Source organism: Sorex araneus, chromosome 6 (genome assembly GCF_027595985.1).
Source record: "Sorex araneus isolate mSorAra2 chromosome 6, mSorAra2.pri, whole genome shotgun sequence".
Lineage (NCBI taxonomy): Eukaryota > Metazoa > Chordata > Mammalia > Eulipotyphla > Soricidae > Sorex > Sorex araneus.
In genome coordinates, this window is record NC_073307.1 from 47,608,833 (window position 1) to 47,633,488 (window position 24,656).

The following is a 24,656-nucleotide window of genomic DNA, read 5'->3' on the forward strand; positions in this document are numbered from 1 at the left end:
CCACCATGACTCACCGACCCCGGGCAGCATCTGGAACCCTCTCACCAGTCATGCCAGCCTCTATCTGCCTCCCGGAGGGACCCGGGAGAGGCCAGTGCCCGGCTTAAAGTCAAAGCCAGAGCACATGGTGAGATAAGGTGGGGGCTGGGCGGGCTCAGCTCCTGGGAGGGCTGCGCCTGGCCCCAGTCTGCTGAGCCGGAGGCAATTCCTTCTTTCCCAACTGGAAGAGGGTCAAAGTTCGGATCCAGGAAGCCCAGACAGTAGCAAGGTGTTTGTATATGTGTGTGCGTGTGTGCGTGTGTGTGTGTGTGTGTGTGTGTATGTGTGCATGCGCTCATGTGTGTGTGTGTGTGTGTGTGTCTGCACACGTGTGTATGAATGTGTGTATGTGGGTGCATGTGTAACCCCTTTTGACACAGGGAGAAGAGACTCGGGACTGAAGGGACCCACATGGAGACAGGTGGTTGGGGTGAGGCCAAGCCCCCAAGAGACCACCACGTCGTGAATGGTAAGCACCATGTTTAATATTAAAATCTTTCTCCCTTAGAAAAGTATACATACAGGAAACTATGACAGCACAGAAAACAGTACGACGGATGTATACAGTCGAGTTAATATGGCCCTAAAATGCTCGGAAATCTACATTACATTACATCTTTGGTACCTCAGTGAGCCCCCCGCGCCCAGGAGCGAGCCCCATCCAGGCTGGTCCCCCCAGCACAGTCTCCCGCCAGGGTCTGGGCCACCGTCCCAGGCCTGGTATCCCCTTTGTCCACTGGACTGGGCTGTGGCCAGCTGAGACAGCAAGGTGAGCCGGCCTGGCCAGTGAGGAAGGGGCCCTGGACGTCCACCCCCAGAGTCCACGTCTGTTCTCAGGCTGCCCGTCCACGGTTTCATCGGGGACCTGCACTGTTTGGGGGGTCAGGGGCACAGATCCGATGGCCAGCAGGACCAGCTGGGCTGCAAGCAGGTATCCACTCAGCCCGGGGCCGCTTCCCTGGCCCTGGAAAGCGAAAGGTCACTGTGGGTGACGAGGGGTCTGTGTCTCTGTGGCCCAGGGGCAGCTGTGGGGGCTTTCTAGGACATGGGCTGTCACTTCAAGTCAGGGTCTGGTGCTCCGGGACTCGTGCAGAGGCTGGGGGAGTGGCACAGTTCCCAAAGGGCTGGGGTGTGTCTCGAGGCCTGGCATCTGTCCAGGTGCCCGCTGACACACACGCATACACACACACACACACACACACACACACACACACACACACACACACACACACACACACCCCGCACCCTGGACGGAGTTTGGAGTGTTTGGTCATCTGAGCAAATGTACATAGTCTGGATTCCGGAACGTTAGTGCTGGCGGGGCACGGGCAGTCAGTGAGTTCAGCTTTTCGCTTGTTTTTCAACAAGACAGGTCCAGAGTAGGCGAGAGGCTCTGGCACCGCTGAGGGGGCACCCTGGCGCACATGGTCCACCCCCATGGACACTTCTTGAAAGGGTGTCAGCAAATGCATCACTGATCCTGGCACTCCTGGCGGGGCTGTAAGACTTGCAGTGATGAGGAAAGTGGCCAGGCCCACGCACTGCGGCCGGGGGTGGGGAGCTGGGAGTTTGATGCTTGTTCAGTTGCCTGCAGAGGTCAGCAGGGTGGCCCCAGACCAGCCTGGGCTGAGGAAGCAGAGATTGGAATCCAGGGGACGCGGCTGCTGGGAAAGGAGGCACTGTCAGGCCCCGGCTCCATGGTGAACCCTGGCTAGGAGCCTTCCCAGCTCCCAGGAAGCTGAAAGTGCGAGGGAGAGCTGCAATCCCCTGAGGGGTAGCCACGGAACGGAAGAGGGCTCTGGCCCGTCTCCCCAACCTCCATCCTGTATCTACGCAGGACTCAAATCCCTCAGTGAGGCAGAGAATCCAAACGTTCCCATCTTACAGATGGGCAAACTGAGTCCCAGGAGAACCCTGGCTCAGAGTCACGGAGTCTCTCCAGAGGCAGAAGGCTGGTGATGGCCCTGGCAGTTCTGTTACCGCCAAAGTCCGCCCCAGGGATTGGGGAGTGACACGACCAGGCGTGGTAGGGGCCTTCCTGTAGGGGCCGGACCAGGAGGTGCTGGGAGGTAGAGGGGAGTGCTGGAGGGCGGCGAGGGGCCGGCCCCTACAGGAAGCTGTCCTCCCCCTCAGCCTGACAAGCGGCACGACTGGCCTCTGGCGGCCGCTCGGGCTGGGGCTCGGGCTCGCCCTGCGGCTGGGGGGCTGCTTCTGGCTCCTCCTGGGGCTCCAGCGGGCTGTCACAGGAGATGGTCGAGGACGTGTTCGCTTCGTTCAGGGTGGAGCTAGGATGGAGGGGGTGAGAGTGAGGGCCTGGGGTGGGCGGCACTCGGCCCCACCTCCCCTGCAGCACCCAGCAGGCGGGCGGAGAGCACAGCCGCTCCCTCCTGGAAGCCTGCACTCAGCAGCTGCCGCCTGAGGCCTGAGGCCTGAGGCCGCACCCCGCCAACACCCTTCTAAGTCCGCTGGCTGCTGGTAGTACAAATGGGGAAACTGAGGCCCAGACACAGGGGGGGGAATGGAGGGCACGGCTGCTGGGCTCAGAGCTTGGGCTGAACCCAGCCCGGGCCTCCTGCCACACCTCGCCGCTGGTGTGTCCGGGGAGCAGGGTTGGCCCAGCGTGTGACTACCAGGCTGGGCCCACGTGTGCGTCTATGCTCCTTCGTAAGGTGACCTCAGGCTTGGGGCCGGGCAGCAACTGATGCAGTCACTGTCGCCCACGTCGGGTTTAGAGCAGAGTGCCCGGCGCGGGGCGGGGGTCGTGGAAGCCAGTGTCCACCCCACAGGCCTCTCACTGTCCCGGCTCCTTACGGCTGGACCCGGCCCTGCAGGCCTGTCTGCCCCCACAGCCGAGACTGCCTTCCCTGGCCCAGCCACGCTGCGAGGGGAGGGCCCCCTAGCACGCTGGGGCCGGGGACTGGTGGGTCCTCTCCCTCGGGCTGGGGCGGGGAGGGGAGGGAGGAAATGGCCTCAGGCTTCTCCAGGGGAAAGGGCAAAGGAAACCTGGCCACCAGGGGTCAGCAGGGGGCTGGTCTCACTTCCGCTCATGCAGGAATGTGCTCTCAGCCTGGGAGACACTGCTTGGGCAAGCTTACAGGCCCACACGCACACGTGTCCACATCACGCACATATGTGCACATACTATGCGCACACACCATACAGCACACACACATCACGTACATACCACACACACATCATGTTCACACACCACACACATGCACACATTATAAAAACATCATATGAACATATCACACACATCATATACACATCATATGCACATACCACAACATGTACATATTGTATGCACTCACCACACACATGTACACAGCATGCACATATCATATGCACACACACATACACACAGAATGCACACATCATATGTACACACCGCACACATGCACACAGAGCATGCACACATTGTGTGCATGCCACGCACACATGCACACACGCACTAAGCATGCAGCTACCTGGCGAGGCTGGGGGAGCCCTCCAGGGGCCCCTCCTCAGCGACCTCGGGCTTGGGGTCGGGCAGCGGGATGATGTAGTCGCTGTCGCCCGTGTTGGGCTGCACGGCCGTGTAGAGCACAGAGCCGGCGCCCAGCGGGGAGCGGGGCCCGTGGAAGCCGGGCAGGCGGGCTTGGGAGCGAAGGACGGCTGGGTGGTCGCTCCTCAGGAACTCCTCGTCCACCTGCTGGTACTTCTGCAGGGAGAGGCGACAGCAGACGCTCAAAACCGTGGGAGAGCCAGCTGGGGCCCAGGCACGGGGGTCCCCGAGCCCTGGCCCTGCCTGGCCCAGACAGGCGAGGGGGCGTCGGAAGCTCCCCACAGCACAAGAGTCCCCACTTTAGAGTGGGGTGGGCACTCATCCTGCCCCAGGCCCCTTTGGCGGGCCTCAGTTTCCCTTGCTGCACAGTGGGGACAGCGGGCGTTCCTGTCCTGGTCCCTGGCGTGAGCAGCATGGTAGGAGGGGCGGGGCTAGGTCCCCTCCCTCCCACCGCTGGCCCCCCCATGTGGAGCCTGCACCAGGGACCCTCAGCCAGGGCACGTCCCCCACACCCCACCTGCCCTCGGCTCAGGGACGCTGCCCCTCCCCGCCTCCTGCTCTGGTTTGAGGCTGCTCCCCCCGCCCCCGCCCCGGGTTTCCTTCCAGGTCTCTGTGCTGCTGACCCCGGCTTCAGGGCCTTCTCGCCTGGGCTGTCGGGGAGACCGAAGCCGAGACGGGCCAAAGCAGGCCCCAGTCCCGGGGCCAGTGTCCGAGGGACTGTTCGTGCACTTCCTGCTTCGGTTCGGGGCCACAACTGCCACTATTCAGAGGCCACTCCCAGCCCGGTGGCCAGGGCAGTCCTGCCGTGCGGGACAGACCGCTCAGCCCCCCGCCCTCCCGGCCCACCTACCTTCTTGTAGCCCTCGCCCAGCAGCCGTTCGAGCAGAAGCACCAGCTGTGAGAAGGGGGGCCGGATCTCAAACTTCTCTTCCCAGCACTTCTGCATGATCTCATAGCTGGAGAGGGGCACAGAAGGGGTCAGGGTGGGGCGCGCAGCCGGAAGAGGAACCTTCTAGAACAGGGAGAGTGATGATGGGAGGGAGGGGCGGACAGGTGAGCTCTTCCCCGACACCCCCACCCCTGGGGAAGCCTCCCATGCCTGCAGTGCTCAGTGAGACCCCCGCTGAGGTCACGGCCTGCAGGCGTTCCCGGGGTGGGCCTGGGCCCCAGTCAAGCCCTTGGTGGTCGGCTCCGGCTGGAAGGCCGATGGGAACAGTGAAGAGGCAGCTGCAGCTGGTGCCAGCGGTGGGGTCCCTGTGGGGGAGATTCACCCAGACCCCCCCTCCCCGCCTCTGAGTTCCCTCGCTCGCTGGCCCCGGTCAGAGTGACCACTTGTCCCGTGTCCGAGGACCACTCACATCTCATCGGAGGCGTGCGCAGGCTGGGCCATGCGGTAGCCCCGCTTGATGGCGTTGTAGAACTGCTCGTTCATGGGCAGCTCCGGGTAAGGCGTGCCACCTGATGGGAGCAGATGAGAGATGCCAGGCTCCGGGGGCTGGACGGTACCTGAGAGGCTGCCCAGTCCGGACGACAGTGGCTGGACACCTCGTCCTGCAGGCTCCCTCCCAGGCCCAGACCACTCCCTGGAGAACGCCGCCGAGGCCAGGTGTCCGTGTGTGTGTGTGTGGCAGCCCCGCCCACCCTGTTCAGGTGAGGGCGAATGAGGGCCGAGGCAGGGGCAGCGGGCAAGCAGACGGCCCTGGGGAGGCGGCATACCCAGCGTGAAGATCTCCCAGAGCAGAATCCCGAAGGACCACACGTCACTCAGGGTGGTGTAAAGGCTGTTGAAGATGCTCTCGGGCGCCATCCACTTCAGGGGCAGGAAGGTCTGTGGGGCACAGGGCCATGCTGGGGGTCGGGCACCCCCATCCAGCACAGAGCAACCCGGGGAGCAGAAGGTGGTTTCCCCTCCCCCGAGCTGGGGACACGGCAGGCCCCCGAGATGGGGAAAGGTGCCAGGGTCAGAGGTGGCTCAGGGGTGGATCCACCGGGGAGAGGGGACAGAGCCAGGGACAGGCCGGGGTGCCACCCTGCTCTGGGGCTCGCGCGCTCTGGGGGAGGATGGGGAAATGAGTGGGAAGCAGGGTGGCTGTTCTTGTTTTGTTTTGCTTGATATTTTGCGGGGTGGGACCACACTTGGCGCTCAAGGCTTATTCCTGACTCTGCCAGGGGTCATTCCTGGTGGGGCCCAGGGGACCGTATGGGCCCCCCAGGGATTGTACCTGGGTTCCCCGCATGCAATGCTCTTGCCCTCCCCACTGTACTATTGCTCTGGCCTCCCAACTTGAATTCAAGAAAAGTCTCTACCCGCTGTCCCGTCTCTCCAGCCCCACGGTCATTCTGTTGTTTTAGTGAGGGGCCAGAGAGACACAGTACACAGGGTAGGCGCTGGCCCAGGTTTGACCTCTGACACTTGAGAGGCAGGATTAAGCCCTGAGCAGCATGATTGTGGCCCCTCGAACGAAACGAAACAAAACAAGCAAAACTACCCCAGCCCGAAATTGTAATGAAAAGGTGACTGTAGTCTAGGTAGCATGTTTCCAGAACATGTATGGCTCTGCCGTGCACTGACCGCACCCCTACCCCTGGGCAAAGTGTCCATCCCTGTGGGAGCTGCCCCCCCCCATCATCACCACCCCTCCCCGAGGCTTGCTCCTCCGCTCTAGGCCAGGGCCCGTCACCACCAGTTCCACTACGCTCTGACTCTGCCACTCTCACACCACAGAGGGGTGAGGCCAGCAGGATTTCTCCTCCCCTGGGCCACTTCCCGGGGTGCTTGACATCACCCCCTCCAGTTTTCACTCAGGCTGCGCCAACGGCACGATGTCATTGTTTTCTAGTATTTGGAACCGTGTCTCATTGTGTGGGTAACACAACTCCTACGTTCACGTGTCACTTGGCCTATTTCCATCTGGGGTGCTGGGGGCATATACCTAGGCAGCCCCCCATGCAGCGCAATCGCTGGCTGTCTCAATAGCTGGCTACTGTACTGGGTGCCGAACATAGGGGTGCTCGTAGCTGTATGCCTTCAGGGGCTATGCCACGGGGAAGCCTCGTGGGATAGACGCGGCTCTACAGAGCGGCCATAGTCTAGCCCCACAACACCTTCCACCTACTCCTCTGTGGCCCCCGGCGCCCCCCCGCCCCCTCGCAATGGCCCCTTTGTCCTGTCCGCCCTCCATCCGCCCCGGATCCGGCTGCGCGGGAGGCGCCGTGCCCAGGCGGGGGGCACTCACGCTGCCCTTGGAGATGTAGTTGGAGTCCCGCATGATGTCCCGGGCCAGGCCGAAGTCGCAGATCTTCACCAGCTTGCCCTCGCAGATGAGCACATTCCTCGCTGCCAGGTCTCGGTGGACACACTGGGCAGGGAGACACAGGCTCAGGCCGGGGGTCAGTGTGAGGGAAAGAGCCTCCCAGCCAAGGACTGAGGGAAGGGCCACGGCCCAGGTGAGAGGGGACTCAGGTGAGCGGGCACACGGGTGAGAGGAAACATAGGTCAGAGGACATATGGGTCAGAAGGCACAGGGTCAGAGAGCACATTGTCAGAATGTATGTGGGGTCAGAGGGCACATGATCAGAGGACACAAGGGTCAGAGTGCACGGGGTCAGATTGCATGTGGGTCAAAGGGCACAGGGTCGGAGTGCACGTGGGTCAGAGGGCACGGGGTCGGAGGGCCAGGCCTTGTGCACACTCCCTCTCCCCCCACCGATGGCACCGTGTTCTGGGAGTCCTGTCCCCTGCCCCCCCACTGTGGCTTCACGCACGTTCTTGGAGGCCAGGAACTCCATGCCGTTGGCCACCTGGTAGCTGAAGCCCACAAGGTCCGTGTAGCTGAGCATGGGGGAGTCGTTGATCAAGGTGGCCCGGTAGGTCCTCTCGGGAGCTGGGAGAGAAGCAGAGGTGCCCGCTGCCCACCGTCCCCTGCTCTTCCGCTCACGGAGCCGAGCGTCCCTGACGGGGGTGACCTTCACTCCCACCCTCCCAGTCCCTGACCCCCAAAGGCCACGAGCCCAGCGGCAATGCCCTGGGGCCTGTCTCCCAGACCAGCTTCCCCAGCCCGTGCCGGGCTCTGCGACGTGCCCCTCACCCAGACCAGGCCCCCAGGGCCCTCCTCACCCACCGGAGGGGACGTAGTTGTCGTAAGGCGCCAGGTAGGGGGCGGACTCGATGTCGGCATATCTGACGTCCCCCTTCATGTCCAGCATGGGCACGTAGTCCACCGACTCGTCCTTGCTCATGTCCATGTAGCCCCCGTCACTCTCCCCAGGCAGGGACACGGGGCTGTGGGAGGGCAGACGATAGACCTCTCCTCCACTCCCCTCCTCTCCCCTCTGCTCCCCTCCACTCCCCTCTCCTCCTCTCCTACCTCCCTTTTACTCCCCTCTCCGCCCCTCTCCTTCCCTCCCCTTCCCTCTGTTCCCCCTTTCCCTTCTCTCCCCTCCCTTCCCTTTCCCTTTCCTCCCCTCCCCCCTCCTCTTTCCTTCCCTTCCCATCCTATCTCTTCCCTTCCTGTCCATTCCCTCCCCTCCTCCCTTTCCTCCCTTTCCCTTCTCTCCCCTCCCCTTCCCTTTCCCTCCTCCGCTCCCTTCCTCTCTCCTTTCCTTCCCTTCCCTTCCCTTCCCCTCCCGCACCTCCCCTCCCCCCCAGTCCTACCACTCAGCCCCCAGGGCCCCCATTTCCTCCCTCCCTCATTCTCCTGCTATCTGTCTGTCAGGTAACAGGGTGACTAGGGAACCCTTCTACCCCTCAGCTCTGAGTCAGGCTGGGGATGGCAGCAGGACCTACTACTACTACAGGGTGTGTCCTCAGCTCAGCCCAGCCCAGACACAGTGCACAGGGCAGGGCGCGGGGGACAGGGGTGTCCCAGTGCCTCTGAGAAAAAGAGAGAGGCCGAAGGGGAGTGGGGATGGGCAGCAGCGAGTCAAAGAAAGAGAGGGAGAAAGCGAGAGGGGAGCGAGCAAGAGGTAAGGAGAGAGGGGTGGAGAGGGAGATAGAGGAGTGGGAGGAAGAGGGGTGGGAGAGGGAGGGAGGAAGCAGACAGGGAGAGGGGGAGAGCAGCGGGGCCACGGAGGCGGGCACCTGGGCAGGGCGTTGGTGTAGAGCTGGGAGCTGAGCGAGCGCCGCTTGTCGGAGCGCAGCTGCAGGAAGGTGTGCTTGTTGCGGTGCAGGTAATCCACCAGGTCCCCGTAGCGGCAGTACTCGGTGATGATGTAGATGGGCCCTGCAGAGGGACAGGCTCAGGGGCTCAGGGACGGGACGGGCAGGAGAGGCCAAGGGCCCACCGGGCCTCTGCCCTGCCCCTGGTCTCCCTCTGCCTTACCGCCCTCCTCTGTTCATGGGGCTTGTGGGAGCCACCGAGAGGGCGGTCACGGGCACAGGTGTACCTCGGGCACAGGTGTACCTCGGGCACAGGTGTACCTCGGGCACAGGTGAACCACACGGGCACAGGTGTACCTCGGGCACAGGTGTACCACACGGGCACAGGTGTACCTCGGGCACAGGTGTACCACGGGCACAGGTGTACCACACGGACACAGGTGTACCTCGGGCACAGGTGTACCACAGGCACAGGTGTACCACACGGACACAGGTGTACCACACAGGCACAGGTGTACCACGGGCACAGGTGTACCACATGGGCACAGGTGTACCTCGGGCACAGGTGTACCACACGGACACAGGTGTACCACATGGGCACAGGTGTACCACGGGCACAGGTGTACCACATGGGCACAGGTGTACCACACGGACACAGGTGTACCACATGGGCACAGGTGTACCACATGGGCACAGGTGTACCACACGGACACAGGTGTACCACATGGGCACAGGTGTACCACGGGCACAGGTGTACCACACGGGCACAGGTGTACCTCGGGCACAGGTGTACCACAGGCACAGATGTACCACACGGACACAGGTGTACCACATGGACACAGGTGTACCTCGGGCACAGGTGTACCACACGGACACAGGTGTACCACATGGACACAGGTGTACCTCGGGCACAGGTGTACCACACGGGCACAGGTGTACCTCGGGCACAGGTGTACCACAGGCACAGGTGTACCACACGGGCACAGATGTGCCACCACATGGCACTGGACGTCATGTGAGGTTTGCAAATCAGTGCTTATCTGGGGAGCCGGTATACAGGAAAGGAATGGCCGGGGGGCTGGGCCGTGCTGGCCAGGCTGCATTTGCAAGCAGGAGCCCCAGGTTCATTCCCACCCCGGCAGGAGTAACCCCGGAGCTCTGCTGGCCGTGGGGCCCCCAAATCAATGCACACAAACAGCTGCTTCCTAGGGTGCCTGTTGAAATCCATCAGTGCTGGCTTGAAGCCGTGGCGGGAAAGAGGGAGCACAGATGTTTCAAACTGGGGGTTGGCCATGGCCACAAATGGGCTCAGCGACGTACACACTTCTGTATTTTGTTTCGTTGCTGTTGCAAAATTCTGAAGAAATTCCCAAATCGCACAATCCCAGCTATAAATGGCAACGAAGGCCCTAACTTGTCACGGATTGTGTCACAGAGCTTCAAACAAGCACCATGCTGGGGCCACTCTGGCCAGAATGACAGCAGTGCCCGGGTTGTGGGGGGCGGCCAGGGGTGTAAGGAGGCCTCCTGGGGTCCTATGAGCTGGTTTTAAAGTGTGTCGTGAGCCTCTGTATCAAAGAGGACCTTGGTTTGGAACATGTGAGACTGGGTGAGAATGAAGGGATTTGATTTCCTGAGTTTGCAAATGCCCTGCGTACCTGGGACTGGGAAGGGGAGGGAAGTGGGAAGGGGGAGGGGGGAGGTTTATATTGTGCATGAACTAAGGAGAGGACAAAGGAAAAGCGAAGAAGGGGTGAGGATGGGAAGGGGTGGATGTCTGGGGGGGGTGTAGGAAGAGACAGGTGTCTGGGGGTGGAGGTGGGAGGGGATAGGTGTCTGCAGGGTGGGTCTGGAGGGAATAGGTGCAGGGTGGAGGCAGAAAGAAAAAGATACCTGGGGGTGCAAGAGGTAGGTGTCTGCAGGGTGAGATGAAAGGGGGCAGGTGTCTGAGGGGGCAGGTGACTGCAGGGTGGGGACAGGAGAGGGTAGGTGTCTGCAGAGTGGGGGTGGGAGGGGGCAGGTGACTGCAGGGTGGGGGTGGGAGGGGGCAGGTGACTGCTGAGCGGGGGTGGGAGGGGGCAGGTGTCTGCAGGGTGGGGACAGGGGAGGGTAGGTGTCTGCAGAGTGAGGGTGGGAGGGGGCAGGTGACTGCAGAGTGGGGGTGGGACGGGGCAGGTGACTGCAGGGTGGGGTGGGAGGGGACAGGTGTCTGCAGGGTGGGGGCAGGAGTCTGCAGGGTAGGTCTGGAGGGGATAGGTGCAGGGTGGAGGCAGAAAGGGAAAGATATCTGGGGGTGGGAGGGGTAGATGTCTGCAGGGTGGGGATAGGAGAGGGTAGATGTCTGCAGAGTGGGGGTGGGAGGAGCAGGTGTCTGCAGGGTGAGGACAGTAGAGGGCTGGTGTCTGCAGGGTGGGGGTGGGAGGAGCAGGTGTCTGCAAGGTGAGGACAGTAGAGGGCAGGTGTCTGCAGGGTAGGGGTGGGAGGAGCAGGTGTCTGCAGGGTGGGGGCGGGAGGGGGCAGGTGACTACAGGGTGGGGACTGGAGAAGAGCAGGTGACTATAGGGTGGGTTGGGAGGGGACAGGTTACTGCAGGGTGGGGGCGGGAGGGGCAGGTGTCTACAGGTAGGGCGGCCCCCACCCGCACTCCCGGCAGGGCTGGCTACCTCCTTTGGTGCAGGCGCCCAGCAGGTTGACCACGTTCAGGTGCGGCCCCAGGTGGCTCATGATCTTCAGCTCCGACATCAGCGCCTGCTTCTCGCTGCTGCGCGCGGTGGCTGCGGGGGGGAGAGCCTCAGAGCCGGCTCTCGGGCCCGAGGCCCCGCCAGAGCCCAGCCAGACACCCCCAACCGGAGGGACAGCCACCCCAGGATGGCAGCCTGAAGGCCTGCAGCCCCCAGAGCCCAGGAGGGGCCCTCTGGGGTCGGAGGGGCCCGTGCTGGGGGTGGCTCCTGGACTTACATTTCAGCATCTTGACGGCCACTTTCATGGTGGCCTGCGAGTGGCTCAGGCCATGAGCCGTGGCCTCCACCACCTGCCCGAAGGCGCCAGAGCCCAGGGTGCGTCCTGTGGAAAGACCCCTCAGTTCCTGGCCTCCCCAGGCCACCATGCCGCCCAGGGGGCGCCTTCCCTGTCCTGTGGGACTGTTCTCAGCCGGCCAGCCCTACCTCAGGGCCTCGCTGTCCCTGCGGGGGCCCCCATCGCACCCAGCACAGCCTGCCCCCCTCCCTCCCTCCCTCTCCGGTCCCCAGATATGGGACCTTGGTGCTGGGTGACCCCCGGTCCCCACGGCACAGAGGAGGAGACTGAGGGCCAGACAAGGCCCCTGGTCTCAGAACTGATGATGGCAAGGCTGGGGCCAGACCTCAGGGTCTTCCCGCCTGCCCACCCCCAGAGGCCCCCACCGGCCTCACCCAGCACGAGCTGGTCCCTCGGCAGCTCCCAGGTTGAGTCGTAAGGCAGCTGCATGGGGTCCACGTAGATGTACTCATGGCCGTCGGAGCTCACGGACTCAATCACCTTCCAGCGGATCTCGTAGCGCGGCTTCTGTGGGGCCCAGACCCAGCGCAGAGGGACCCTCAGAGGGGCTCTGAGCCTCAGCTCCTCGGTCCAGCCCTTATGGGACAGCCAGGGCAGGAGGCCCCGGGAGGAGCTGTGGTGTATGTGAGTGTCTGATGCCTCGCAGGGAGGGGCAGCTCTCAGAAGCCCCCAACAGCGTCCCAGCAGTTCTGCACACAGGGCAGCCGAGCAGGAGCCCCAGAAAGTCAAGTGCCCAGGGGCTGCCCCAGGGCTGCATCTGCTGCAGCTCCATGCACCTGAGCGCCCATCAGAAAGCTCTCCCCCCTCTGGACGTGCAAATCGGGGCATTTGGAATCGCATGGATGAGGCTCTGCAGTGAGAGAATCGGGTGCGGGCTGGGCAGTGCTAACTCAGGAATCCTCAAGTGTGGGCATCAGAGAGGATGGTGACATCTCAGAGCAGCGTGCAAACCACCGCGTGCATGCGAATGCAGGCACGGTGCATGCGGGCACAGCCCTGGGAGTCGGGAGCATATCCCACTTCCATGTCCACGTGAGGTCCAGGGTTGGGACGGGCAGGCTGAGACCGGAGCAGGCTGAGGCAGGCGGAGAGGCAGGGGGCCCTGGGGACCCTCCGCCTCTGGGGCCTCCCTCCCTGCCCCCACGTCTGCCAGGGGCACTACGCTGACGGGCTGTGTCCGGGGCACCAGAAGATAATGGGCCACGGGGGGAGGAGGCCGGAAGGCAGGGGCACTCACCTTCTGCCAGAGCATGATGAGGATGATGAGGGAGACGACCGTGAGGACCACCAAGGCCAGGATGGCGGAGATCACCACCACCTTGAAGGGCAGAGCTGCGGGCAGAGACGAGCGCTGACGGGCCGGGCAGACGCGGCACAGACCCCTCCTCCGGCAGGACAGAGCCCAGGCTGCCACCCTCAGCCTCTCCCACCAAGACCTGTGCTCCCCCCACCCCAGGAATGACCCCAGCTTGCTCTGCGTCTGCTTATGCCCAGTCCTGGGGGAATGCGCCTGCTGTGAGCACAGCTGTGCCCCAGAGAGACTCTGGCCACAGCAGCCCAGCCTCTCCCCTGCCCTCACCACCCCACGGGGCCCTCTCGGGCTCTGCCTGATGGAGTGCCCCGGACTGGAGCCCCTCTGACCACGCAAAGCCCACCCCTTCTCCATCCTGGGCCTGAGCGCCCAGAAGGGCCTGGGGAGACATGGCAGAGAGATGCATTCCTCAAGCTGGAACCGAGGAGTGCCTGGGCAGCACGCTGATTTGCAGGTTTGGGTGGCAGGGGGTTGGAGGGTGGGGAGCCAAGCTATGCAGCTCTCAGTGCACAGAGATACCTGCGTGTGCCAGCCCAGGGCCTGCCCCGAGCATGCACAGGGCACACGAAAGCCCCCACAGCCCTGCCCTTTTACCTTCCAGCCCTGCTCTGCACCCACACCTGGCACCTGATCCCCCCACTCCAGACGGAAGTCCTTTATCCAGCCTGCTCTGCATCTGGGCCCGTGCACAGGCCCTGGGCTCTGGCTGGAACATGCCAGGCATGCGGCTAGTGACCACAAATGTTTTGGCACCAAGTTTTCTTTCTTTCAAGAATATTTATCTAGGGGCTGAAGCAATAGTACAGCCAGTAGGGCATTTGCCTTGCATGTGGCTGACCTGGGTTCAATTCCCAGCATCCCATATGGTCCCCCGAGCACCACCAGAAGTAATTCCTGAGTGCATGAGCCAGGAGTTAACCCCTGTGCAATGCTGGGTGTGACCCAAAAAAGAAGAAAAAAAAGAATAGTTGTCTAAATCCTACAGCTAGACTGCAGAGCCACTCTTCCCTCCAGGCTGACCCCCATCGTGCTGATTCCCGGGGAGAGGTTGCCCAGTTCCTGGCCCACTTCTCTGGGCTGTGGCACAAGCAGAGGGCTGGGCTGGGCCTCTGCCCTCTCACTGCCTCAGGGAGAACTGACCGTTAGGGGAGAAGACATATGAGAATGGGCTTAAGCATGCCACCTGGGGGTGGCAGGGAGCAAAATCATGCTGGCACTGGTGGTAATCTGGACAAGAATTCTGCAGGCGCGGCCCAAGAGACAGTCCAGTGGGCAGGGTGCTTGCCCTGCATGCAGCTGAGCCAGGCTCATGTCCTGGACACCACACGTGGCCCCAGAGCACCTCCAGGAGTGATGCCAGAGTGCAGAGCCAGGAACAAGCCCCGAGTATGGCCAGATCAGGCTCCCAAGCAAATCAAAATTAAAAAGTGATCATTTTTGCCCATGCATGAGTTCTGTGGGCGGGTGTGCGCGGCGCGGCAGTGGATGTTGAGGGGTTATACCCCACACGGGCGGCAGCAAGGCCGTGAACCTGCCCCGTGTCTGCACAGGTGCGTAGCAGCTGCATGGGCTTACATGCATGTCTGGGGGTGGGGTGCGCTGCTGGACGTGGTGTGTGAACCGGGAGGACTGACAGACCAGCCAAGCAGGCTGTGTGCTCACAGACACGCGTTCTAGCTTTCTCCCTGGCACACAGCAGACCCAGGCTCAAGCCTTGGCGTCCCATACAGTGCCCAGAACCCACCAGGAGTGATGTCTGAGCACAGAGCCAGGAGCAGCCCCTGAGCACGGCCGGCTGTGGCTCCCGCTGCCCCCGTGGACCGGGAGGGGAGGGCCGCGGCAGCCGGAAGACTCACCGTGCGGCACCACCGTGACCTCCTGCATGTCCTGGCCCAGCAGGTTGCGCAGCGTGCAGCGCACGGCCAGCGGCCGGTCCACGCGGGCCAGGCGCAGCGTGCTCACCACCTCGAACTCCTTCTCCTCCGCCTGGAACGTCACGTTCGTCTCCAGCTGGCTCTCGGCCTCGGAAAGGTTGGCCAGCAGCGTGGGCGGCAGCTCGCGCGGACACCTGCCGGCAGAGGGGGCAGCCCGGCCCGTCAGCTTCCACTTCCTCCCTTTTTACGGGTGGGAAAACTGGGGCCCAGGGCAGGAAGCCTCAGGGGGTGCAGGTGGGGCGCCGGGGAGTCCTAGAAGGAACAGCTTCTGAGCGGGTTGCTCCTGCCGGCTCATCCCTGGCCAGCAGGGGGCGCTCCCACCCTAAACTGGTGGAATCCTCCGGGTCAGGGCCCCTGGGGAGCAGAGGGAGGGCCACCGCCTGCTCCCAAGAGCCAGGTTCTAGAAGATGGGCCGCGCAGCGCAGAGGAAGGGCGCACGGGCCGGTTTCCTCCCCGTCGGCTCACCTCTTGAGGTCGCTGCAGGTAGACCAGGTCAGCTGCGGCTGGGGCATGCCGCGGCCACGGCAGCGCACCGTCTGCTCCCCGCTGGCCGGGTGACTCTCACTCAGCTCCAGCACTCGCACAGGCACTGCAGGGGGTGCGGCAGGGAGGGCGGCCAGGTCAGAGAGTCAGGGGAAGGTCAGGGCGGGGCGGGCTGCAGGTGAACCTGAAAGGCCCTTCTGAGCACTTCAAAGGGCAGCCCCAGGGGGCCTGCTGGTCCCCCTCCCCCTCCCAGCAGAGCCTGACTGTCGCCTCTGCTGGACGCTTTGTCTTCAGAGCACGTGACGTGGACTTTCCATCCAGGACCCGGAGGAGGTTACATTCCGTTTAAAAATAAATGTATTTTTAGAATGTCAATCGGGAAAACATTAGCCATTATCGTGTCATTCCTCTGCTCAGAATCCTTGATCTCAGTCACCCTCAAAGCCCAAATCTCCACCAGGGTCCCCAGGGGGCTCTATGGCCGGCCCATCCGGGGCTGCCTGCCTGCTGTGCCCAGGTCCCCAGTGCCCACCACTGCCCATGGCCCTCGACCCTGCTGTGGGGCTCGTCTGCACTCCCTGGCGTGACCCTTCCCCAAAGAGCTGCCTGGCCCATGTCTTCACCTTCCTCACGTCTTCCTGTAAACGCCTCTCCATGAAAACACCCAATGGTGCGGCTTGGAACTGGGACTGTGCTGCCCCCCCACCCCCACCCTCAACACACCCACCCACCCAGTGCTCCGCGCTTGGCTTTCCCGTGCCTCCATCCCTCCCGCTGGGAACCAGCCGGGTTTTGCTCTCCCCCCAGGCACAGGCAGAGGGCGGTGCTCAGGAGCTACCCAAGGAGCAGCCGCTCAGAAGCCAGCGTGAGAAGAGAGAGACTCGGGTCACCATATGGCCGGTACATGGATGCCCCACGGTTCATAGAAACATCAGTCCAGGGGCTGGAGCGGTAGCACAGCGGGTAGGGCATTTGCCTTGCATGCGGCTGACCCGGGTTCAATTCCCAGCATCCCCTATGGGCATCCCATAGGGTCCCCTGAGCCAGGAATAATTCCTGACTGCATGAGCCAAGAGTAACTCCTGTGCATCACCGGGTGTGACCCAAAAAGCAAAAAAAGAAAAAGAAAAAAAAAAGAAAGAAAGAAACATCAGTCCGGCCTGCAGGCTTCTTTGCAGAGCTGGGAAAACTGAGAGCTCAAGAGGCAGAGTCTGCCCCCTCGGGACAGGTGTGAGGTGGGAGGAGGAGGGTCTCAGGGGGAGGGGGTCCTCACCGTTCACCTGCAGCTGAAAGGACAGCTGGGCCTCTGCATCCTCGTGGAAGGCCCGCATGGTGTAGCGGCCAGCCTCGGCCACCTTCACCCGCACCAGGGTCAGTTCTGACACGTACCTGGGGAGCAGGTCAGGAGAGGTCACCCCAATGGTACGCCCTCCCCGCCCCTCCCGGCCAGGCAGAAAAGCAGGTCCTGGGAGGGGAAGGGGCTTCCAAAGTCAGACCAGGCCAGGTCTTGGCACCCCGTCTCCTGAGTCCCCCAACAGGCAACGGGGATCACGTCCCTCCCCTTGCACATCTCAGAAGGGTGGACACAGCTTTAATCCCTACTCTCCCGGCAGCCTGGACCTCCCTGCCCCTCCCCCCAGCCCACCCCGGCTGGCCCCACCCACTACAAGGACAACTGAGAGTCTGGGCTCCCCAGTGACCAGAATGTGCCCCACTCAGGACCCCTAAGACAGATCAAAGTCAGCTGTGTGGGGGGCGAGGGTGGGGCGGGCACTCCCTGGGCATGGCAGGGTGCTGGCACACAGTCGCTCTCAGGAGCGGCAGACCTAGGTGTGTCCAGTGGCCCTGAGTGACACTCACCGGGTCTCAGACACATTGCGTGTGGACAGGGCGAACTCGCCGGCGCTGGAGTCACCCAGGGTGCGGTTGTCCTTGAACCACACCACGGTGGGCGGTGGGTAGGACTCGAAGACCACCTGCAGGCTCCGGCTGCGATGCAGCTCGGCGAATTGTACAGTGTCCAGCTCCTGCAGCAGCCGCACGTAGCCGCTCTCTGCAAGGAAGGGGCGGTCATCAGCGGGAGGGAATTGACCAGCCACAAATGGGGCAGCACCTCGGGGGAGAGGTGAGGTCCAGGGTGGGGGGTGGGCCTGGAGTAGGGCGGGGGCCGGAGGTTCTAGGAACCCCACTTCCGCCCACTACCAACCCGAATGAACCAGGGATGCGCTTCTCTGAGTTGACTTCTGGCTGGGACTGGAGCAGAGGTACCGCTGAGGGGGCAGCGGGCAGGGTCTATGGCGGACAGTGGGCTTGGACTTGAAGCTCTCATTGCGGATCACGAGGCAGTGGACAGGTTAGCAGCCCACAATGAGGGGCTGGTGCTGGGATTAGGGGCTAGCTGGGGGTTTGAGGTTGGGAATGGTGTTGGCTTGGGGGTTGGCCCTGGGGTTCTGATTGGCACCTGTGCAGGTGCAGCACCCCGGAAGCATGGCGGACGGGGACCCCAGCTCTGGGGGTGTCTGGGGCACTTACCCACCACGGTGATATTGACATCCTTCTCATCCCTGTGGTCGTTCACGCTCTCAGACACGTTGCAGATGTAGGTCCCCGAGTCCTCCAGCTCGGCGTTGGGGATGTTGAGGATGGAGCGGATGTGGGAGGGCGTGTTGAAGAGGAAGTCGGTCACTGGCTCCACCACCCGCCCACTCTGCAGGGACAGGCCAGGCAAGACCCCAGGTAAGTCTATCCTAAATTGCAATGCTCCCCCCCTACCACCACCACCATTCCCCGTCTAAGCCTTCCCCACACTTTCTGGGTCAGCATTACCTCCAGACGGGGATATGTCCACTCAAAGTTGACCACCTCATTCCCCGTCACAATGCACATGATGGTGATGTTCTCACCCTGGCGGACCACGGTCTGCACGGCATTCACGGACACGTTGATGGACGACACTGGGGGCAAGACGGTGGTGCCGAGTCAGAGACCTGCCTGCCAGCTACCTGCCTAGGGGTCACTCATGTGGAAGATTGATTCATTCATCGAAACGTGGCTAAATAGCTACTTCGTGCCAAAGACTGTGCTCTAGAGAATGGGTTTCAGTAGTAAACACCACAGGAGAAACATCTCCTCTCCCCTGGCGTCGAAGGACGGGAGAAATCTATTGTGTCCACTCGGGAAAGAAGGGATCTATTGCCTTTGGTGTATTACATCTTCCCAACACTGCTGTGAAGTGGACAGTGACTATCTCCAGGTGACAGAGGAAGACGCAGACTCAGAGGGTTCAAGTGCCATCTGCAGAGTCACTCAGAGCAGGTGACAAATCCAGCCAGCCCAGGTGTGCCCGCCAGTTAGACAGCCCCGCTGCGCCACTTAGGTTCCAGGCGGTGTGGGCAAACGCCACCCAATTCTCCAGCCCCAGCCCTCGCCCCCATAGCGTGCCTCTCTCTCCCTGCCCAGGGGAATCTGACCTTGCAAACTTTGCAGACCAGAAAGGCTGCGGGTGTGGGGAGGGGGCATGCCGGCCTCTTTGAACCACCAGCCCAGGGCGCGGCTCACCCTGGAGGCTGTAGACATAGTACGGCTCCGAGTCCACCTCCTTGTCGCCGATGGTCGTCTTGCAGATGTAGCTCTTGTCCTCGAAGCTGCCGGTGAAGCCGCGTTGGTGGTCGTAAGGGACAGGCAGCGGCACGTCCACTTTCTTCTCGTGCAGCGTCACTACCAGCGTGGGGTCCGTCACCCGGCACGGGATGGTGGTGTTCTCCGTCACTTCCGTGAGGAAGATGAAGAGCTCCTCGGCGGTGGCGGGGAGGAAGCCCACGGTGGGGTCTGCGGGAGGCGGGGTCAGGAGAGGAGTCGGGTCAGCAATACCCCTTCTGGGAATATACCCCCGAGGCCCCAAAACACACAGCAGAAAAGCCATCTGCACGGCTCTGCTCATTGCAGCACTGTGCACAATAGTCAGAATCTGGAAACAACCCGAGTGCCCGAGAACAGAGAGTGGATAAAAAAGAAAAAAAAACTACAGTATATCTAACACCATGGAATACTACGCAGCCATCAGGAAAAAAAATGATGTCATGAAATTTGCATATAAATAGATGAACATGGAGAGTATCAGGCTGCGTGAAATAAGTCAGGAAGAAAGGGACAGACAGGGAAAGATCGCACTCATTTTGGGGACATAAAACAAACAAACATAATATGAGACTAATACCCGAGGACAATAATAAAAACTAGGGCCAGGAGGACTGGTTCACAATTGGAAGCTTGCCCTAAGTGTGTGGGGGCAGAGGGCAGCTAGGATAGAGAAGGGACCACTATGACAATGATAGTTGGAAATGATCACTCCGGGCAAGAACTGAGTGCTGAAAGGAGGTAAAGGAACTTTCAGTCCCTGTATCGCAAGCCATAATGCCCAGAGGGAAAGAGAGAAAGAGAGAAAAGAAAAGTGCCTGCCATAGAGACAGGCTGGTGGGGGGGACATGGGGGAGCGTGGGAGGAAAACGGGGGACATTGGTGGTGGGATATATGCACTGGTGAAGGGATGGGTATTGGAACAGTGTATGACTGAAACCCAATCATGAACAGCTTTGTAACTATGTATCTCACATGGATTCAATTAAATAAATAAATAAATAAGTAAATAATAAAAATAAAGAGTGTACAGGAAAGAAGAGAAACAGTAGAAAGTTATATCAGAAAAAAACAACATTAGTAGGCAAAATCACTTTTTAAAAAAAGTTTCTATGTCTATTTTATCACCATTAAGATAAAAGTTAAGGGAGCTGGAGCAATAGCACAGTGGTTAAGGCATTTGCTTTGCACACGTCTGCATCCCATATGGTCCCCTGAACATCGCCCAGAGTAATTCCTGAGTGCAGAGCCAGAGTGACCCCTGAGTATATTGCTGGGGGTGACCCAAAAAGCAAAAAATAAAAAAAAAAAAGGAGAGTGAGAGATAAAAGTAACCCAATAAGATAAAATATAAATAACAAGAAGATAAAAATAATCCATGAACAATATGAGATCATGAACAACTTTGTAACTATGTTGTTTCAATTAAACACGGTGATTCAATTAAACAACGGGATGACAGTGATACAGTGATACGGTGATTCAATTAAAAAAATTAAAATTAAAAAAAAAATAAATAAATAAAACATATTTCAAAGTGGCTGGAGCGATAGCACAGTGGGTAGGGTGTTTGCCTTGCACGCAGCCAACCTGGGTTCAATTCCTCCGCCCCTCTTGGAGAGCCTGGCAAGCTACCAAGAGTATCTCGCCCGCACGGCAGAGCCTGGCAAGCTACCCGTGGCGTATTCGATATGCCAAAAACAGTAACAAGTCTCACAATGGAGATGTTACTGGTGCCCGCTTGAGCAAAATCGATGAGCAACGGGATGACAGTGATAGAGTGATATTTCAAAGGAGAGAATGAGGGTCAGGGGGCGCCTCCTGTCAGACAGAGAGGAGGGGTCCCTGAGGTCCCTTCTAGCCTCGGACGCTGAGAGACGAGGCACAGAACCTCATCTCTGAGATAGGGACCATGGGGGCAGGCACCGAGCGTCGGCAGAGGGCAGCTGTGGGCAGCAGCGGGGTTCCCAGAGTGGGCACGGGGGTGGGGGGGGGAAGAGGGCCCCTGCAGAGCAGACGCTGGGGCCTGGAGCAGCCCTGCAGGGCCGAGGAGCGGGGCCCACACCTGGCACGAAGATGTAGAGCCGCGTGCGCTCCCCCGACTCTGGCCCCCCGGGGCCCCTGGAGACGCAGAAGTATTCTCCCGTGTCCAGCCCGGTGACGTTGGCCAGCGTCAGCCGGCTGGAGAAGGTGGCATTCTGGGTCTGGGCCGTTTCCTGCTGCGGCACTTGGGACATCCGTTCCCACACCACGGGGGCCGACCCCACGCAGGTCAGGACCAGGGTGCTGGAGAAGTTGAGGACGAGCTCTGGTCCCGGGGGGCTGACGAGCAGGCTGGAGGCGGCCGGCGCCGGCAGCAGCAGCAGGAGCAGCAGCAGCACCGGGCCTGGGTGGGAGAGGAAGTCCCGGCATCAGCACCCGAGGCGGGGGGGGGGGGCTCTCCCTGCAGCTGGGGGGCCGCCCCCACCCTGAGAACACAGCCTGGGGCCCCTGGCTGCGAGCAGCCATGGGACCTGCCCCTGCCTCGGAGCCCCTCGGCGGCCTCCGGCACACTCTCTCGGGAGTGCAGGAAATCCTCGGGAAGCAATTCCCGGGCCTCGGGTTCCTGCATGACTTCCCAGGGCCCAGATCGGGGGCAGGAGAGAGGCCAGGGGCCAGGGGCTGCAGGGGACCAGGGCTGGGAGGGGGACAGATGATTGGGCCCTAGCCCTGGGCATTTCCTCCCGAGCACCTGAAAGCCACTCACCCCACCCCCTTTGAACCTAAGGAGCCCCCCGCCCCGGGGTAGGTCATCTGGGGTGAGCCGCAGCCTGCAGCCACACAGGTACAAAGGGGAGATGGGGGGACACTGGTGAGGGCCCTGACACGCTCACACTGGCCAGGCCCCCCTGAGCCTCTGCACATGCTCAGGCTCAGGAGACCAGCAGTGGTCCCCTACCCTGTCCCCAGTTTACTTACCTGGGAGGACAGGAGCTGGCCTGGGACTCGGGGGCCGCATGGTGTCCTGCAGGGTTACATGGCAGTTAGGGCCCGGCTGGGCAGGGGTGGCGCAGGCCGTCCAGCCCCCCACCCACACCACGGGCCCCTGTCTCCGGCTCAGCCTCAAGGCCCCATTTAGCTCTGCCTGCGGCCAGGATGAGCACCCCCCACCCCCACCCTGTCTCTGTCTGGGCTGTGGGAGATGGGTCAGGGGCAGCGCGGCCCCGGCGGCCTGTCCCCTGGGTGACAGTCCCAACACTCCTCTTTGCCAGGACAAATATTTGGGCAAGTGTGATGAAAGGCCCCGGGGGGAGGAGGGGGCAAGCCGGGACCCCGAGAAGCCCCACAGCTCCAGGGGCTCAACAGGAAACGGAGGCGGCTGTGGGAAGGGAAGTGGGGGAGGCAAGGCTATGGAATGTGGGGGCCCACTCGGAGCCCCTTGGAGCGCACTGGCTCCGCCCTACCCACAGTGCCCAGATGGTGAAACTGAGGCTGAGAGAGAGAGAGAGAAATGTTTGACCAACCCAGGACAGCTTTTCCGAGAGATAGAGAGAGAGGGAGAGACAGGAGAGAGAGAGACAGAGAGACAGAGAGACAGAGAGAGACAGAGGGGGGGGGAAAGCAGGAGAGAGAGAGGGAGAGAGAGAGAGAGGAAGAGAAAGAGACAGAGAGAGACAGAGAGAGAGAGGGAAAGCAGGAGAGAGCCGGAGAGGGAGGGAGAAAGAAAGAGAGAGGGAGGGGGAGTGGGAGAGAGAGAAAGAGGGAGGGAGAGTGGGAGAGAGAGAGAGGGAGAAAGAGAGAGAGGGAGGGAGGGAGAGTGGGAGAGAGAGAGGGAGGGAGAAAGAGAGAGAGGGAGGGAGAGCGGGAGAGAGAGAGGGAGAGAGAGAGGGAGGGAGAAAGAGAGAGAGGGAGGGAGAGCGAGAGAGAGAGAGAGAGAGAGAGAGGGAGGGAGAGAGAGAGAGAGGGAGGGAGAAAGAGAGAGAGGGAGGGAGAGCGGGAGAGAGAGAGGGAGTGAGAGCAAGAGAGAGAGGGAGAAAGAGAGGAGAGAGAGATGGGGATGGAGGGATGCAGAGACGAACATGGAGAGACCAAGAAGACATGCCCTCACACCTCAGTCCAAATCGCCCGCCCTGCAGCTGGCCCCTGGAGACCACCAGGGGTCGCCCTTGAGCACAGCTAGAGCTGCCCCGACCCCTCCTCCCCCGCCCACAAACCAGAGCGAAGCTGGGCGCTAGTAAGAGACTGACAGACGGACTGAGCGCAGACAGCGGGGCCAGGGGCGGCGTGATGGATGGGCCTCTGCTCCGCCTCCCTTGGCTCCACCCCGGCTTGCGGGGTCCGCAGCAGTAGGGAAGCAGCAGATGGCAGGGAGTGGGAGGGTCCCAGGGCAAGAAATGCGGGGAGTGACCACGTGACCGTGGGGCTGTCCGCACCCCACCCAGCCCACCCCTTCTCATCCCCAGCCAGGCCAGGAGCCACGGTTCTGCCCCTGCAGAGACAGTGCAGCACCAGGTGGGACCCCGCTGTGCGCCGCCCACCACCCTCCGGGGCCACGCTCTGAGCGATGTCTCCCCTTCCCCGTTTCTCCCACTGCCTTCCTTTCTGTCCTGCAGCTCAGGCAGCGCCCCCCACGCCATCCCTCCCAGCCCACCCTTGCAGCTGGAGGCCAGGCCTCCCCCACCCGCGGGGAGCAGCACCACGGTGGAGCCAGCAGCCCCACAGAGGCCTTGCTGCCCCTCAGTGGGTACCCCTCTGCCCCCCTTCCTGCCCGAGAGCTCAGCCAAAGAAAATCATTAGCAGCCGGGCTGGGGGAGGGGCCACCGGCCAGCCACACTGTTTATTATTCTAAGGGAGGAATTCAGCCCTTGGCTGCCGAGGGAGGTCACTGGGCCCAGGTCGGCCTGGCTCTGGAAGGCTGACCGCTGTGGGCCGGGCCCCCTGTCTGGCTCCTGTCCTGCTGGGTTCCCTGCTGGGCCGCTGGGGGAAGTCCAGAGGGCAGAAACCCAGCCTCGCTCCCACTGACCCGCTGAAGGGCCCCCGGAGAGCCTGAGCTCGCCCTGAGCATGCACACGGGGTCCTGGGTGTCCACCCACAGTCTCGTGCGTCCAGCGGCAGGGACCCTGCAAGAGACGGTCGGTGGCCGGAGAGAAGGTCCCCAGCTGGAGGTCTCTGGGGGGGTTGATGGGCTTGGGGAGGAGGTGCTGGTGAGAAGGAGCAGAAGGAACCCCCGAGCAGCCCCACACACACCGTGCACACCGTGGGCCATGGTCCTTCCCGTCCCTGAGAGTCACACCGCTGGTGCTCGGGGCTCAGGCCTGGCTCAGGGGACGAGATAGGTGTCAAGGGTTGAACCCGGGTGAACTGCACGCAAGGCCCTGGACCCCTGCACGATCTTCCAGTCTCCCGCACACACCCCCACCCCCCAGCTCCTATTCTGCCTTAGGTGATTTCCTGGCTCCTTTCCGGGATGCAGAAGTCAGGGAGGAGGCAGGGACAGACGGTGTGCAGGGGTGAGAGGGTCAGAGCAGGGCTCAGGCCCCCAGACATGCCTCCCTGACTCCCTCAGGGACGTCCTATGATGTTCCCAGAGCACAG

At 61.8% G+C, this 24,656-nt stretch overlaps 1 protein-coding gene across 3 annotated transcripts in view; it reads right to left on the minus strand.

Moving 5' to 3' along the window:
* Window positions 1-504: 504 nt before the first annotated feature.
* Window positions 505-24,656, minus strand: part of PDGFRB (platelet derived growth factor receptor beta) — a 69,030-nt gene continuing 44,878 nt past the window's right edge. For all 3 annotated transcript variants that reach the window (XM_055141371.1, XM_055141369.1, XM_055141370.1), the window contains 22 exons: window positions 22,041-22,086; window positions 21,148-21,468; window positions 19,005-19,274; window positions 18,273-18,400; window positions 17,979-18,153; window positions 17,307-17,499; window positions 16,720-16,835; window positions 15,429-15,552; window positions 14,886-15,097; window positions 12,955-13,049; window positions 12,092-12,224; window positions 11,640-11,744; window positions 11,345-11,455; window positions 8,664-8,805; window positions 7,705-7,865; window positions 7,349-7,467; window positions 6,820-6,942; window positions 5,300-5,411; window positions 4,942-5,041; window positions 4,434-4,539; window positions 3,507-3,739; window positions 505-2,324 (listed from right to left, as the gene is read on the minus strand). In XM_055141371.1, coding sequence (XP_054997346.1) covers window positions 2,147-2,324; window positions 3,507-3,739; window positions 4,434-4,539; window positions 4,942-5,041; window positions 5,300-5,411; window positions 6,820-6,942; window positions 7,349-7,467; window positions 7,705-7,865; window positions 8,664-8,805; window positions 11,345-11,455; window positions 11,640-11,744; window positions 12,092-12,224; window positions 12,955-13,049; window positions 14,886-15,097; window positions 15,429-15,552; window positions 16,720-16,835; window positions 17,307-17,499; window positions 17,979-18,153; window positions 18,273-18,400; window positions 19,005-19,274; window positions 21,148-21,468; window positions 22,041-22,080 — 3,297 coding nt within the window. In that variant the 5' untranslated portion in view covers window positions 22,081-22,086 and the 3' untranslated portion in view covers window positions 505-2,146. The remainder of the gene's footprint in view (window positions 2,325-3,506; window positions 3,740-4,433; window positions 4,540-4,941; window positions 5,042-5,299; window positions 5,412-6,819; window positions 6,943-7,348; window positions 7,468-7,704; window positions 7,866-8,663; window positions 8,806-11,344; window positions 11,456-11,639; window positions 11,745-12,091; window positions 12,225-12,954; window positions 13,050-14,885; window positions 15,098-15,428; window positions 15,553-16,719; window positions 16,836-17,306; window positions 17,500-17,978; window positions 18,154-18,272; window positions 18,401-19,004; window positions 19,275-21,147; window positions 21,469-22,040; window positions 22,087-24,656) is intronic.